The sequence below is a fragment of the Muntiacus reevesi genome, chromosome 1 (assembly GCF_963930625.1).
Source record: "Muntiacus reevesi chromosome 1, mMunRee1.1, whole genome shotgun sequence".
In the NCBI taxonomy this organism is placed as follows: Eukaryota; Metazoa; Chordata; class Mammalia; order Artiodactyla; family Cervidae; genus Muntiacus; species Muntiacus reevesi.
The window spans coordinates 60,327,784-60,343,104 of NC_089249.1; the positions used below are offsets into that span (position 1 = coordinate 60,327,784).

The 15,321-nt window shown below is 63.2% G+C and overlaps 1 protein-coding gene across 1 annotated transcript in view; it reads left to right on the forward strand.

Annotated features, from left to right (window-relative positions):
- Positions 1-15,321, forward strand: part of GRAMD4 (GRAM domain containing 4) — a 63,445-nt gene that overhangs the window by 35,676 nt on the left and 12,448 nt on the right. The window contains exons 4-7 of the mRNA XM_065945516.1: positions 9,159-9,279; positions 12,845-12,906; positions 14,541-14,673; positions 15,056-15,081. Coding sequence (XP_065801588.1) covers positions 9,159-9,279; positions 12,845-12,906; positions 14,541-14,673; positions 15,056-15,081 — 342 coding nt within the window. The remainder of the gene's footprint in view (positions 1-9,158; positions 9,280-12,844; positions 12,907-14,540; positions 14,674-15,055; positions 15,082-15,321) is intronic.

Consider the following 15,321-nt stretch of genomic DNA (forward strand, 5'->3'; position numbering starts at 1 on the left):
GTGTCCTCACGAGATCGGGGACTTACAAACATAGTCACGAGTCTTGATCGCCGTGGTCCCGTCTCCCTGGTGCTCAGATGGCCCCACCACGGGCTGGGTTCGTCTGGTGTTTCCTCAGCATGAGGCTGAGGTCAGAGTGTCCTCAGGAAGTCTGGGATGTCATTCTGTCCCCACACGCACACTGCCGAGTTCATCCTACAATTAGATCCAGTGTTGCGGTTGTCTGAACTCTTTCCACATTTCCAGAGTCAGGGTGTAGTCAGAGACGTCAGCTGTCTCTCCCGGGGCCCCTCAGTCCCTCTCTTCCTGGGCAGATGACCAGTCATCTTCTAACTGTGCGGTTCATCCTTCCATCGAATTTTTATAAAAGCAAACATGTCTGTATTTGTGCCCCTTAGATGGGCTTCCCAGGTGGCTCGGTGGTAAACAGTCTGCCTGCCGAGCAGCAGACACAGGATCAGTCCCTGGGTCGGGAAGATCCCCTGCAGAAGGAAATGGCAACCTGCTCCAGTATTCTTGCCTGGAGAATCCCGTGGACAAAGGAGCGTGACAGGCTGCAGTCCACGGTGTCACAAAGAGCTGGATACGACTTAGTGACTAAACAACAACAGACCACCCCTTAGGTAAATGTTGGCATGTTTTCACTTTCTCCACACTGAGGTCACATCCTGGAGGTCCCTCCGAATGGTTCTCAGCGCTCTCCCGTGTTCCACGCGGGTCGGCCCTGAGGCTGTGGTCGGGTAACCCGCCTGCTCCCTGCTCCTTGTGACGTGCTTACAGGTGGTAACTGCATCCCTCCAGCCTCTTACGTAGGTACAGGTGGTTCTTAGCAGGAGGTCTGGAGTGGGTGGGCTGCGCTTCTTCCTCTGCCCTGAGCGTCTGACGTGAGGCCCTCATCGGAGCTCCATGCTCGGAGGGTGGTGTTGCAGGGAAACCCCTTCAGAGCTGGCATCTGCGCAGAGCCTGTCCCTGCCTGCTGTCTCCTCTGTCCCGGTACCCAGGGGAGCAGAGTGTGGAAGAAAGGGTGTTGGCGCCCTGTGGACCCACGAGGTGTTTCTTGGTGCCTCTGCGCCTGCACCTGTGTGCTGGGCGGGCCACCCTGGCGTGGGTCTGCAGGGGGCGGTGGTGGCGGGGAGCTTTGCTCAGAGCTGGCCCCAGGCTTCTGGCTCCTGACTCAGCCCCAAGTGGCGGGTGGCTGTGGACGTTCCACCATGCAGAGCCTGGCCCCCCGCCATCCGTAAAGCGTCCGAGTGGTCTGTGTTAAAGTTCCATTCAATTATCTGTAGTACTCTCTCTCCAAAAGCAGACTGTTATTCTTCTCGGAGAGGAGGAAATGGCCCAGGTTTATGGCAGCTTCCTTCAGTTATTAAGTATTGAAGAGTACAAGTGTTCCTGGGAGGAGATGGCAGAGGGATGAAGAATGGGAGACTGCAACGCGTCCTGGCTCAGGACCGGGGGCAGGAGGCTAAATTTGTTAAAGAAGCACATAAATAAATGAAAAGCCACCATCCATTTTCATTTCGGCTGAAATGCATTTCTGCTACTGCTGTTTGGGCACGGACACACGCCCACTGCTGTGCGGTTTCTGAGCCGGAGCATGCATATATCGATCGCCTGCTGGGTACGGGCTCTGGGAAGGGAGGTGCTCCGCCATCGTCAGCTGCATGGGCAGGCGCCTCGCAGAGTGACCTGCGCGGATTTTGGAGCTTGGAGGGAACTGCTTCTGGGGCCCCAGGGCTGCCCGGCTAAGCCCCCAGGTTCCTGAGCCGGGTGTGGGTCCATACTGCCGAGCTCTTCCTTCTTCCCGGATGGATGTGAGGCCCGTGGGGTCCTACCTAGGTGGGCTGCAGGGTGATCCCAGGGGTGTGTGGCTCAGCCCTCCGGGCACCACTGTGGTCACTCCTGGGGAGGGAGGCTCCAGCATTGGGGGGCCCTTTGCCCCTGAGCCCCGATGCTCCTGGGAGCTCCCCTTCCTGCTCCGACAAGCAGTGGGACTGTGTGGCCGACTCTGACCCTGTGGCGGGGGGCTTCCAGGAGAAGGTGGCTGCGGAGGCAGGCAGGAGGGCGGCCATCAGCCTCCCGCTGCCTGAAGAGCCTCCCTCTGGAAGCCGAGGCTGGAAGGAAGGAAGTTTCTGGGCGTCAGTCTGGGTGATTCCGGCCGACGAAGCCCTTTCTCACCATTGAAAACGGCAGGGCCTGGAGCTGCCTGGTGTCTGCTGGTGGAGGCGTCCGGCGGGGCAGCCGCCCACAGCCAGCCAGGCTCGGGGTCCGGTGTGGCGTTGGTCGGATACCTCTGGACCCGCCCTGCAGATGTCTCTCTGGGGTTCTGAATCTAAACAAACAAAAACCCAAAAAAACCCAACCCCGCTCCTCCTGTTTATTCTGCAGTGTTGAGCTGAGAGGATAAACTCTCCATTCCAGAGGCCGGGTCGGACAGTTCCGCTTGGCGGGGATGCGTTTATTGAGTGGTTTCTGCCCTTTTGGGAAGACAGCAGTTGGGTGACCCAGACGGGCAGGAAGGGAGTGAACAGATCAGGTAACCAGCGGATGAAGACGAGATGAAACTGCCTGCGCGTGTCATAGGGGCCTGGGAAGAGATGAAATGGGCCCTGAAGTGCCTGTGTCTGACCCACAGGGCCGGCTCTGAGCTGAGAGCCCGCTTCTTGCTTGCTCCCTGCGGATGTCCAGTCCTGCCTCCCCACTGGACGGAGGCGAGCGGGCCCCGCCAGGCGGGCCTGGCCCCATGCCCGGCTGGGCGCCTCCCCCGCCCAGGCCCCGAGGGCTCGCTCGGCTGGCAGGAGGAGCAGGGTGGGGGTCGGGCGCACACGTTCCCCGGCTCAGCGCTGGCCGGGCCTGAGCCCCAGAGCCCGGACCGGGGCCATCAGGTCAGCCTGCCACCTCTTGCAGAAAGGCGGTCTCTGCTTCCTGAAAATCGGCTGTTCTGGGTGGAAGCGCTGCCTGGGATCTTATTTTAGATGAGAGACATGTTCATGCTCTGCTGCTTCACCCCAAACCCCGGTCGGTTTCCCGAAACGTGTCTGAAAGGCGGTGGTGTGCGGCCTGTCTCGTGGGCGTGTCAGAGCTGAGCCCCACGCCGCCTGCTGGCGCCGGGCCGTCGGCATGGCAGGGCGATGCCAGTGCTCCCTAGGCAGTACCTCTGTGCCCAGGGCCAGTGAACGCTGCTGGGGAGAGGCAGATGCAAGTTCGCCGTGAAAGCAGGGCCTTGCCTGTGATGAGCTGGCTTCCCTGAGGGGAGAGGGTGCAGGAAGCCGCGGGGGCATTGCCGCAAGCGCAGTCCCGGCTCACGACCACCTGGCGCTTGGGGAAGGCGTGCCTTTGGGCTGGGGGAGCGGGGGGCCGGGCCGGGAGGCCAGAGGCCGGGAGAACTCGAGGGGCCTTGAGCGGGGAGGTGAAGGGCGGGGCCTGGGACCCTCGGCTGGACTCCAGGTGGGCAGCCTGCTCCCTGACCGCGGCCCAGAAACAGCGCAGCCGGTGGTCCCTGCGTCTGCACACCTGGCCGGTGGGAAGCGTTTTATTTAGGGATTATCACTTGATTTTTTATTTTTGGTGGTGGCTGGGCTTGTTGAATTGTGTGCCAGGAGGACTCTCGCTTGAGAGTTCTACTTTTACAGGTTTAAAAATAGCCTCAGAGCCGTGTTCCTTTCTCGCCGTATCTTCGCCGGGGACTGGGGAGTGGGCTGGGCGTGGGTGGGCATGAACGCAGGTGCCCCCCCCACCGTCTCCCCCAGACGGGCTGTCCCTGCGTATCTCGGGGAGGCGGGGAGGCTGGACCGCGTGGGCCGGCCACCCGGGTCCCAGCGGGCGGTGCGGCAGGAAAGGCCGGCCGTGGGAGCTGTGGTCCTGTGTTCGGGGAGCCTCATTCCTTTGAAAGCGCTGGTTTGTCAGGTGCCCTGGTGGGGGCCCCGAAGGCTCCTATCGGAGCAGGGCCTGGCTTGTGTGGCCCCTGGGCTGCACCAAGGGGGCATTTTGGCTGCAGAAACCACGCTTTCGGAAGTCAGGACGGCACCTGTGCATCTGAGGGTCCCTCTGGGCTCACGCCGCCCCCGCCTCCTCCCTGTTATATTCTCTCTGCTCTCGTGGGAGGTGGGCAGGGGTGGGCCGTGTGCCCCCGGGAGCCGGTCCTGGCTCCCCTTCAGAGCCTTGCACCAGGAAGCTGGCTTTGCTCACCTGTCCTGCTGAGTGGGGGCACAGTGAGGAAATTACAGTGCTAACCTCTCCCTGGGCATGCTCTGTGATCTCAGAAGGTTCGGGGCTTCTGAGTCGTGTCCCGGGCAGGATCCTGGCTTCCCTGGCCTCCAGCAGACGTCCTTCCCGTCCCCCGGCCGGCCATGGCCACCTGCCAGGTCAGCAGACGGCACAAGGCCTTGGAGAGGAGAGCAGTGTCAGGCTGGGAGCCGTGCCCCATGACCCGGGCAGCCCTGTGACGGCTGGTGCGGCGGCCTTCCCACCGCCTGGCGTGGCTCCTACTCCAGGGGATGCCCCCCGCCTGTGACCGAGTCACCGGTGGGCGTGAAGGTCCCTGTCCTGGCCCACCTGCGTGGCTGCAGAGGTGCCGAGAGGCTCACGAGAGCCGCCCGCGGGCGTGCCTCCAGTGGGACATGCTTGTGCCAGCCCCGGGCTCGTGGCAGGCTGACTCTGGGATGCCCTCTGCGTGGGTGCTTCTCACTGGGAGAGTTTGGCCAAGTCCGTGGAAGCACCATCAGTGGGGCGTTCCGCAAATCCTGTTTCTGGGTGCCGGGGACACACACACGGGAGGTGTGTGGAGGTGGGAGGAGGAGGCTGGCAGGGCCCCCGCACCCCCAGAGGCCATGACCTGCCAGAGGAGGGCTCTTCTTTGCGTTTTGGCCTCTGCTCGCCTCTGCAAGGCCTGGTGCCATCTGCTGACCCGGCAGGTGGCCAGGTCCAGCTGGGGGACGGGAAGGACGTCTGCTGGAGGCCAGGGGAGCCAGGATCCCGCCCGGGACATGAGTCAGAAGCCCTGAACCTTCAAAGATCGCCGGATTCCTGGGAGTAGGAAGACCCTCTCTGGGCCAAGTGAAAAGAGGGTGATCGTCCTTTCCTCCCAGGCCCTATTCGGCCTCCTTGGCTGAAGAGAGTTGTGTCTGCGTGGTGTCTGGTGGGCAGAGTCCCAGCACCTGCATCCTCATCACCAGACCCTGTGACTGTGTCACCTTTCGTGGCAGAAGGGACATTGCAGAGGTGATTGAGTGAAGGGTCTGTGATGGGGAGATGGGCCTGGAGTAACCATGTGGACCCAGGGGCATCACGAGGGTCCTCAGGAGAGGGAGGTGGGAGGTCAGAGAAAGAGGAGGAGACGTGAGGATGGAGTCAGAGGTCGGGGTGGTGGCCCCGATGGCGGGGGGTCACCTGCCAAGGAATGTGAGCGCCTCTGGAAGCTGGAGGAAGCCGGGATGTGGGTTCTCCCCCGGAGCCTCCAGAGAGGCCAGCCCTGCCCCCGCCTCACCTCGAGCCCCTTGAGCGCCGTTTCAGACTCCGAGCGCAGAGCTGTAAGGACACAGCCTGCCACGGTGGTCAGCGGTGACTCCTTCCAGCAGCAGGAGGATGTCAGCCGGGGGGCTCTTTGAGGGGCTCCTCCCACTGGCCCTGCGCGTGAAGACCCTCGCGGCCCCCTGGCCGATGGAGCTGGAGCGCGTGGGGAGCCGATTGCTCCAGCCAGGGGTGTCCGGGGCCTGTGGCCAGAAGGCCAGGCTGCCTTGGGACAGGCCGCGAGCTGGGCCTGGGGTGGGAGGGTGTCCTGGGGGCCCGAGGAGAGACCCTTGTGTTGTGTTGTGTTGTGGGGGGCAGCAGGCCCGCAGTGTCCGGCATCGTGGGGTCTAATCATCATCTTAGGCTTGGAAGTCGCGCGGCCTTGCGGGAGGCCTGTGCTCGGAGGAAGGACTTGAGGGAGAGGCGTGATCAGGATGCCGATGGGGTTCATTCAGGTGAGCTCTCCTCATGCCCCAGGAGAGGAGGCTCCTGGAAAGGCGGGAAGGCTTCTCCTGGCTTTGCTGTCAACGGCGGTGTGTGCAAAGGTCCCTGTCTGCAGGGCCGCCGTCTCCGCACTGGCCTGGGGGGGTGGAGGCTTTGAGGAGAGAGGTGGGCAGGGCTGTGAGGGCTCCAGGGAGGGGGGAGGAGCCGTCGGTTCGGGCTCCGCAGGGCACCCCCCACCAGGAACCCACCCCAACTTGACGGGGCGGTGCTGTGGGAAGGCGGAGAGGGCCGAGGGGCTCTGTCAGGGGCCCAGGGTGGTAGGTCACTGCCCGAGGCCCCGGCCTCCAGGACTGGGGATGTGAGCGTGTGTGCGCACTTGCAGCCACACGCAGAGCACCCCCGGGCTCGGGACAGGAGCTGAGTGACCACACATGCTCCCGCGCGCTGCGCCCTGCCTGCTCTTGACCTCTCACGGCTGAGGGGCAGGGAGGGAGCTCAGGCGCGTTGAGGAAAACGGGTTTCCTGCTGAAGGCGCCATGGGCAGAGGAGGTCTCTGGAGCTTGACTACCGAGGTCCGTGGAGGCAGCTGGGGTGTGTGTGGTTACTGGGGGCCAGAGGAGCAGATGGGAAAGCACGCAACACCCGCCCGTGGCCCCGGGAGCAAGGGTGCGATGGTGTGGAGCGTCCACCCCTGATTTCCCCCCGGGGAGCTCCCTGGCCTGCCCTTGAAAGGTGGTTGGCCAGGCTGTGGGAGCCCCCCTGCCCAACCCAGCCAAGCCGGAGGCTGCTCCCCCAGGGGACACACTCGTCCCTGCAAGGGGCTGGAGGCCAGGAGCGGGAGAGGCGGGCAGGTCTCCGAGAAGCTTCACCGGGAAGCTTCACCCGCCCCTCCTCCACTGAGCCTGCATGGAATACCTGTTGGGAGCTAGGCCCGTGCACCTTGACCGGGGGAGGGGGTGCCTCAGAGGTGGGTCCCGTGGGAGGCTGAGTGGAGTCGTAGGCGCTCAGGAGGGCAGACTGTCTCCACCTGGAGCCAGAGCCGCGGTTCTCCCACCGCCAGTGGGGACCAGTCCTCCCAGAAGAGGCCTGCCTGTGTTGGGACAGGACACCCGCCTCCCATGGGTCCAGGGCCCCACAGGGACTTGTTTCTGGGGGCCCTGGGGTTCAAGCTGGATTTGGAAAAGGCAGAGGAACCAGAGATCAAATTGCCAACATTCGTTGGATCATAGAAAAAGCAAGAGAATTCCAGAAAAGCATCTACTTCTGCTTCACTGACTACACTGAAACCTTTGACTCTGTGGATCACAACAAACTGTGGAAAATTCTTGGAGATGGGAATACCACACCACCTTACCTGCCTCCTGAGAAATCTGTATGCAGGTCAAGAAGCAACAGTTAGAACCGGACATGGAACAACAGACTGGTTCCAAATTGGGAAAAAGGTATGTCAAAGCTGTATATTGTCACCCTGCTTATTTAACTTATGTGCAGAGTACATCATGCGAAATGCCGGACTGGGTGAAGCATAAGTTGGAATCAAGAGTGCTGGGAGAAATATGAATAACCTCAGATATGCAGATGATACCACCCTTATGGCAGAAAGCAAAGAGGAACTAAAGAGCCACTTGACGAAGGTGAAAGAGGAAAGTGAAAAAGGTGGATTAAAAGTCAGCTTTCAGAAAACTAAGATCATGGCGTCTGGTCTCATCACTTCATTGCAGATAGATGGGGAAACATTGGAAACAGTGACAGACTTTATTTTTATTCCAAAATCACTGCAGATGGTGACTGTGGTCATGAAATTAAAAGACACTTGCTCCTTGGGAGAAAAACTGACAAACCTAAACAGTTACTTAAAAGCAGAGCATTACTTTGCTGACAAAGGTCTGTCTAGTCAAAACTATGATTTTTCTAGTAGTCGCGTATGGATGTGAGAGTTGGACCATAAAGAAGGCTGAGCACCGAAAAATTGATGCTTTCAAATTGAGGTGCTGGAGAAGACTCTTGAGAGTCCCTTGGCCTGCAAGGATGTCAAACTAGTCAGTCCTAAAGGAGATCAACCCTCAGTGTTCATTGGAAAGACTGATGCCGACTGAAGCTGAAACTCCAATACTCTGGGCACCTGATGAATTGAGCTGACTCACTGGAAAAGACCTTGATGCTGGGAAAGATTGAAGGCAGGAGAAGGGGACGACAGAGGATGAGATGGTTGGATGGCATCACTGACTCGATGGACATGAGTCTGAGCAAGCTCCGGGAGTTGATGATGGACAGGGAGGCCTGGCGTGCTGAAGTCCATGGGGTCACAGAGTCGGACCTGACTGCGCAACTGAACTGAACTGGAGCCAGTTCGCACGTGCCCAGCTCCCTGTGCAGTGGGTGTGGAGTCCTCCTGGCCCCTCTTCTGGAGGCCCAGGGCCCCTGTGTCCCAGGCAGTGCTCCTGTGGGGGCCCAGGGGGGCCCCGTGTCCTCGCGTCCTCAGCTGCTCATTTTGCCCCTGCTCCCAGGCCCGTGGGCCCCCTCCTTCCTCTGACCCCTGACCCCCTGCCTCCTCCCGAGCTCGCTCCATCGTGACGACGTTGGTCCCACCCTGTAATCGGGATGTGCTCGCTCACCCCGAGGCCCTGCCACCCCGGCCTCCCCCAGGCTGCCCCCCACCCACCCAATTCTCCCGCCAGGATCCCCGACCTTTTGTGCACCCGTCCACGTCCTGACTCAGGTGCATCTTCTTGGTGCGACTTGTTATGAGCAGCGGCTCGTTCTCTTGCCGTATTTCTCATCTGCCCGCCGTTGGTTTTCAGGTGGTCAGCAGCCAGCGGCAGGCTTTCTGCCCCTCGCAGTGGCTTTGCTAAGCGGCCAAGGCCTCCCAGAACGTGTCACACTGCATGTGCGTCTGTGGGGTGACCAGGCGCCGCCAGCATCCCTTCCTCGGGGGTCCTGCCCCTGGAGAGGGTTTGGTGAAGGGCCTTTCTGTGCATCTATCTTGAATGAGTTAAGTAAAGTAAAGAGACCCTCAGCTTGCGTTGACCGAGGCCTTGCCTGGATGGTTGTAGGAGGAGCTCCGGTTGATACACTCCTGCAGGTGTGGGGTGACCCCGGGATGGAGCAGGGCAGCTGCCGCTGTCCGTGTCTCAGCGCTCCCGTGGTACCTCTGCGTGGCGGCGGGACAGGCCACGTGACGCCCACCTGGCTCCTCTCCCTCACAGAGGAGGAGCTCCGGAAGCTGCGAGAGGAAACGAACGCAGAGATGCTGCGGCAGGAGCTGGACCGCGAGCGGCAGCGGAGGATGGAGCTGGAGCAGAAGGTCCAGGAAGTGCTGAAGGCCAGGTGAGGGGCGGGGAGGGCCCTTGAGGACCAGGGCGGGAGGTGGGGAGGGCCAGTGAGGACCAGGGCGGGAGGCAGGGAGGGTCAGCGAGGACCACCCCCAGGGCGGGAGGCGGGGCCGTGAGGACCACCTCCACTGAGGAGGTGGGGAGGGTCTGTGAGGACCAGGGCGGGAGGCGGGGAGGGCCAGTGAGGACCAGGGCGGGAGGCGGGGAGGGCCAGTGAGGACCACCCCAGGGCAGGAGGCGTGGAGGGCCAGGTGTCTGTGTTGGGGGTGGGCAGAGCCAGGTAGCGTTGCGCCTTGTTGGTCGGGGTCCCGAGCCGAGACCCCGCTCAGATGCAGGCGGCCAGCCCCCGTGCGCTGTGGCCTCTGCTGTCCCCGTGTGCCCGCCTCCAGCTGCGGTCTCGGCCCTCCCAGGAGGCCTGCGGGCCCCCCGCCCCCAGCCTCTGTTCTCACAGAGCACTCATGGCGAGTCGCCCTCCCTACTCTGGGGCTGTGTGCACCGGTGCCCCAGGCAGGGTCCTTGGTGAGGGGGTGCCCTCCAACACCTCTGAGGCCCTGCCGGCCCCCACGCACCCAGGGCATCACGAGGGCCCGGGGCGGGCGGGGTGGGCGGGCCCGGCCCCGAAGTTCCGGGTTGTGTCCTGCCTGTGCCCGTGAGGAGCTGAGGTCTTGGGAAGGTGGCTGCCTCCTGTGCCCTGGGGCGTTTGTTTGGAAAGGGGTGCAGGTGTTCCTTTTCCACACTGGGGGATGGGGAGGAGTCTCAGCTGAGCCCTGGGGGCCCCGGAGGAGCAGGGCTGCAGAGCGGCTACAGAGCCCTGGGCTGCCGTGTGTCCCCCAGGACCCTGGGACCCTGCCAGCCTGCCCTGGCGCTTTTCCACGCTCCCCCCCGCCCGCTGCCCTTGTTTCCCCTTGGACACCTCCCTATCCCGCACTCTTGGCATCACTGCCTGTGGCAGACGCCCCGCGCCCGCCAAAACCTCAGGGCCAGCCTGCCGTGGACCAGCTCCTCCTCCCGCAGGGTCCCCCCATTGCGGAGCGGCCAGGTGTCCTGCCCCCGCTTCTGGAGAGGTGCCGTGGGCTCCCATGTGTCTGCCCCCGCGAGCTCGGCCCCTGCATGTTGGTTTCAGCGGGTGACTTTGCTGGAGAGTTTGCCCACGCAGTGTCTGTGCGGGGTCAGTATCATCGGAGGAGACCGGCGGCCGCCTGTGGCTTGGCGCTGGGTGTCCCTGCGCCCGCGCGTGCCCAGTTCAACGCCTGGGCCCAGCCGTCCCCGGGAACCTGCCGTCAGCACTTCCTGGGTGCAACCCGTGTCTGGGACCCCTGGCCGGTTCAGGGACCATCCTGGCAAAGGCCTGGACCCCTGCCCGGGAACAGAAGAAGCCGGGTCGGGAATGGATCCCCTGCGTGCCCCGGCCCCGCTCCGTTCCCAGTAAACCCCCATCTGTCCGGAGCCCTGGGCACGGAAGGTCCTCTGGGCAGCCTGGCTGCCGGGAGGGGTGGGCATGGAGGCCTCGCCCCTCTTCCTTGACCGCGGCTCCCTTCTCTGGGACCACGTCTGTCTGCTGGCTCCCTGTCTGTCGCTTCACAAGGCTGCACCCGCGGCCCCTGCGTGCCCTGCCCTCTGTTCCAGCTGGTCCGCTGTGCATCCCGCTCCGGCACCGCATGGCCACGATGGCTTGCGGTTACAGAGCTACAGACCGGGTCGGTTCCCGGAGACATTGGACTGGGGTTGTTCCCGAGTCCGAGCTTGTCCTGCTCACCACCCGACAGGCTAGTAATCGAGAGACAGGTTGTTGTGGCAGAAATAATGACTTTATCCTAAAAGCCAACAGACTCAGAAGGCGGGGGCATATGCCCCCAAGGACCCACCTTGCCCAAGTTAGAATTCAGGCTCCTTTTACACTAAACGGGGAGGGACCTGAGTCAGACACTTCCCACTTCCCCGCAGTTTCCGGAGGGGATGTGTGAATTTCTGCCTCCTGCAGTCATTCACAGGTGGGCCTGGTCCGGAGGGTTCCAGTGACGTAAACAAAAGTATTTTAGCCTAATGCTCATTTCCTAGGAGGCATGGTTCCCAGAGATGGGCCACTATGTGTAATTAAAGCTTATAGGCAACATCCTTTAGTGATTAACTTGTGACTAAACTCACAAGGTTCTTCCCTGTTGTAAGATCGTGGGACGCGGGGGGACAACGCCTCCCCAGTGGTCCAAGCTAAGACTCCGTGCTCCCAGCACAGGGGGGCCCAGGCTCCATCCCTGGTCAGGGAACGAGATCTCACATGCTGCAACTTGCTGCAAGATCTCACATGTCACAGCTAAGACCCGGCGCAGCCAAATAAATAAAAAAATTTTAAAAACAGATCAGTCGTGTGGACAGCGGGATGCAGAGGGTGTGTACCTGCTGGGAGTCTCCGGGCCCCACTGTCTGTCCTGGGGGCCCCAGTACCCCCAGTCCCACCGAGGTCTGCCTGGGGCTCCACTTTCCCCACGTCCTGGGGTCTCCGCCGGGCTGGGAAGCATAGCGACAGAGTGGTTGTCAGAAGCCCAGCGCAGGGCAAGGGGGACAGGTGGGGGCCCGGCCGTCAGGGCCTGCGGCCGAAAGTCAGGTCAGTGGTCAGGAGCCCGCTGGTGGACGGGGGCCCCGGGGAGGCGCCAAGGCCGGGGACCGCTGTGGTCAGGTGCAGCAAGGTAGACTGTGAGGGCAGGGAGCCCGGCACGGACCAAGCGAGGGCCTGGGCACAGCCTGCCAGCCGGGGGTCACCCAGCCTGTGGCCTTGCGTGGTGTGTGTGTTGAGCAGTACCTTTTCACTGGGCCCAGGAATCAGCATGAAAGTGAAGGTCCCTGTCGTGTCCAACTCTTTGCAACCCCATGGACTGTACAGTCCATGGAATTCTCCAGGCCAGAATCCTGGAGTAGGTAGCTGTTCCCTTCTCTAGGGGATCTTCCTGACCGCGAAAGGGATAGAACCCAGGTCTCCCTCATTGCAAGCGGGTTCTTTACCCACATTGTGGGCTGAGTCATAAGAGAAGCCCAAGAATACTGGAGTGGGGAGCCTTTCCCTTCTCCTGTGGATCCTCCCGACCCAGGAATTGAACCAGGGTCTCCTGCATCGCAGGCAGATTCTTTACCAGCTGAGCCACCAGGGAAGTCCAAGAATATTGGAGGGGGTAGCCTGTCCCTTCTCCACTGGATCTTCCCGAACTAGGAATCGAACCAGAGTCTCCTGCATTGCAGGCGGATTCTTTACCAACTGAGCTATCAGGGAAGCCCCAGTACTTGGTATAAGAGTTGCTTATTCTGAGCTTAATAAAAGATAAACAGAGGAGTCAAAATTAATAGGGAAGAAAGAGTTCTGCATTTGCAGACTGTGTGCCTGTCAGGGATGCTGCCCTGCGCTCGCCCCGCTGCCCTCGGCCCGTGTCTGAGTGGGGTGGTCAGGACCCCAGAGGGAGCCGGGCAGATGGGACTGGGCAGCAGCATGTTGGGCCTGGCTTTGCCAAGCCCAGACTCAGGCCGTGTTGTGAACTAACGGAGATCTTGCTTTTCTTCCCCCGCCCCCCAAGAGCCGAGGAGGTGCCAGCTCAGCAGCCCCCGAAAGGACAGGCCCAGGTCAATAATGGAGCAGGTAGGCCTGGGGGCAGCCAGGGGAGCCAGCTCTGTGCCCAGGGGCACCCGCTCACCCGCAGGACCCGCTCCCGTCGGGATGTTCCCGATTACCCACTAGGGGGTTCTTTGTAGCAGGTGCAAGTCGTTCTGTCAGAACTTGACTTTATTTTTGCCCAAACACAAGGCGGTCTCTCTGCCCGCCCCTCCCCACGGTCGTGTGGTCACTCTGGCCGCGTGGCCCTGACCGGGCCCCCTTCCCGGAGGCTGGCCGTCCTGCCTGGGGTGCCGGGCGGCGGGGGCGGCTGTGGGCGGCGTGCTGCAGGCCCCCTGCCCCGGGTCAGGACACAGGACCTTCCCCCCCGGGGCTCGCGTTCCTGGTCTCTGTCCACGCTTGGCCCTTTCCGGAGCTGTCATTACAAGGACGGTGGACGAGGGAACCGGGCTTCCGTCTGGCTCTGGAGGGGCCAGGTCCGCGGCGGTCGCTGGCCCTCGCAGGCTGACTGTTGACAGGAAGCCGCCTGCCTGTGCCCAGGCTCAGAGAGCCACCCCGGAAGGACCCCTAGTTGAGCCCAGTGCGGGGTAAAGATGCGGAGACCGCCGTCCAGAGGGGAGGCCTCCCAGGTGACCTCCGGGTGGGGCTGAGCTCGGGGACCAGAGTGGCTCCCAGCCCCCACTCCCTCCCCGTGCAGCGCCCCTGCGCCTGCCTTTCGGAGAGGGCGCTGCCCCTTCCCCAGGGCCCCGGGTGCGGGATGTGCCGTTGGGCTGGCCGGGTGTCCAATGGGTCATCCTCTCCTTGGGTCCTCACGGTTCGTGACCGGAGGCCCAGGTTCCAGGCCAGGAGCACAGGTGACCCCCTTCCTAAAAGACCCCCGCTGTGCGTGGCGATTGATGGGCCTCCCGCACACGTGCGCAGGGGCAGTCTTTCCACGCCCACCCCCAGGGGTCCCCCCAGCCCCCTGCCCCCACCTCCGCCCACCCTTAATCCGAGGTCCACCCTGATGGCTGTGGGCTGGTGGCCCATGCACGGTCCTCGGGTCGGCCCCAGGCCTCGGTCCCTTTGAGCCGACACGTGGCCGCCTGCATCCCCCTCTGACCGTGGGCCGATGGCGCCCCCTGCGGGTGACTATGCCCCGCCCCCTGAAGGGACAGACTCATCCCCTGGATTTGGGCTGGTTTTCTTGTCTGATGCTGTGGCTTTCTGAAGGCAGAGACCACTTCCCTCCCCAGGGCCCCCCCCGCAGCAGAGCACCGCCCCTGACACCCGCCCCCACTGGCTGGTCCTCAGGCTTGGGGTGTCCAGGGGCGTGCGCCCACCTGGCCCCTTCCCAGGCAAATCTGTGTGCCCAGGACAGGCTGGGGGGGTCAGCACAGCCCCGTCTGGGCTGAGCGCCTGCCTGGATGGCGCCTGCCATGGGGCCAGCCTCCGGCAAGCTGGGGGTCGGCATGAGGCCCGCGGGGCACCCCTGGCGTCTGCGTGGCTGGCTGTTGCGCTCCGTGAGCTGAAGTGGTTCAGGCCGTCTTCAGGACACGGAGCCCCTCCTGGTTCTGCCGTGGACGTGCCCCCAGCAGCCCACCGGGAGCACCACCCCCCCACCGAGCCCCCGCCCCAGTTCCCTGTGAGCCCCTCACTGAGGCCTGCCGCCCGTCCTGCAGAACGGCGGAGCCAGGGGCTGTGCCCCCGGGTCCAGAAGTGGTTCTACGAGAAGTTCGGGGAGTACGTAGAGGACTTCCGGTTCCAGCCCGAGGAGAGCACCGTGGAGACAGAGGAGCCCCTCAGTGCCCGGAGGTGGGGCCCTGGCGGGGTCAGGGCGGCGGGGCGCGGCTGGCCCGCCCGGGGGCCCCCAGGGTGTGGCTCACGGCCATGCTGGAGGGGAGGTCCTGCCTGCGCAGCCGGCAAAGCTGGGGCAGCCGCACAGCCGCGTCCCCCTGCCGTGGCCGTAGTCGTGCGCTGACAGGCCCCTCGTGGGGACGGTGGGCCCCGGGGACCATGAGAGTGCCTACGGGCCAGGCCCGGCTCAGGCGACGGTGGGGGCGCGGGGGCGGGAGACGGGGCCTGCCCCCCAGCGAGTGCCCCCGGGGGCCTGGCCTGCGGGTCTCCCCCAGTGCTGCGGAGCGCTGCGGGCCGGGGCTGGGTGCTGGCCCTCAGCCCTCCCCTCCCTCCCGGTCAGGTTGACGGAGAACATGAGGAGACTCAGTAAGTACCCAGCGTGGACTTAGTAAGTACCTGCTCACCTCAGCTGCGTGCGCTGTCGGTCTGGGCTGCGTGGGGGGGGGTGCCGCCCCAGCACTGGGCAGGGCTTCCTGCCACAAGGACGGTTTTCAAGACTTCCCCACCCTCTTCCTCAGGCCGTGGGAGGTATGTCCCAGGCCCATGCCGTCTGTCTGTCTGTCTGCCGCTGGCCCAGGGCCGGAAGCAGGGTTTCCCTCCAGGTCT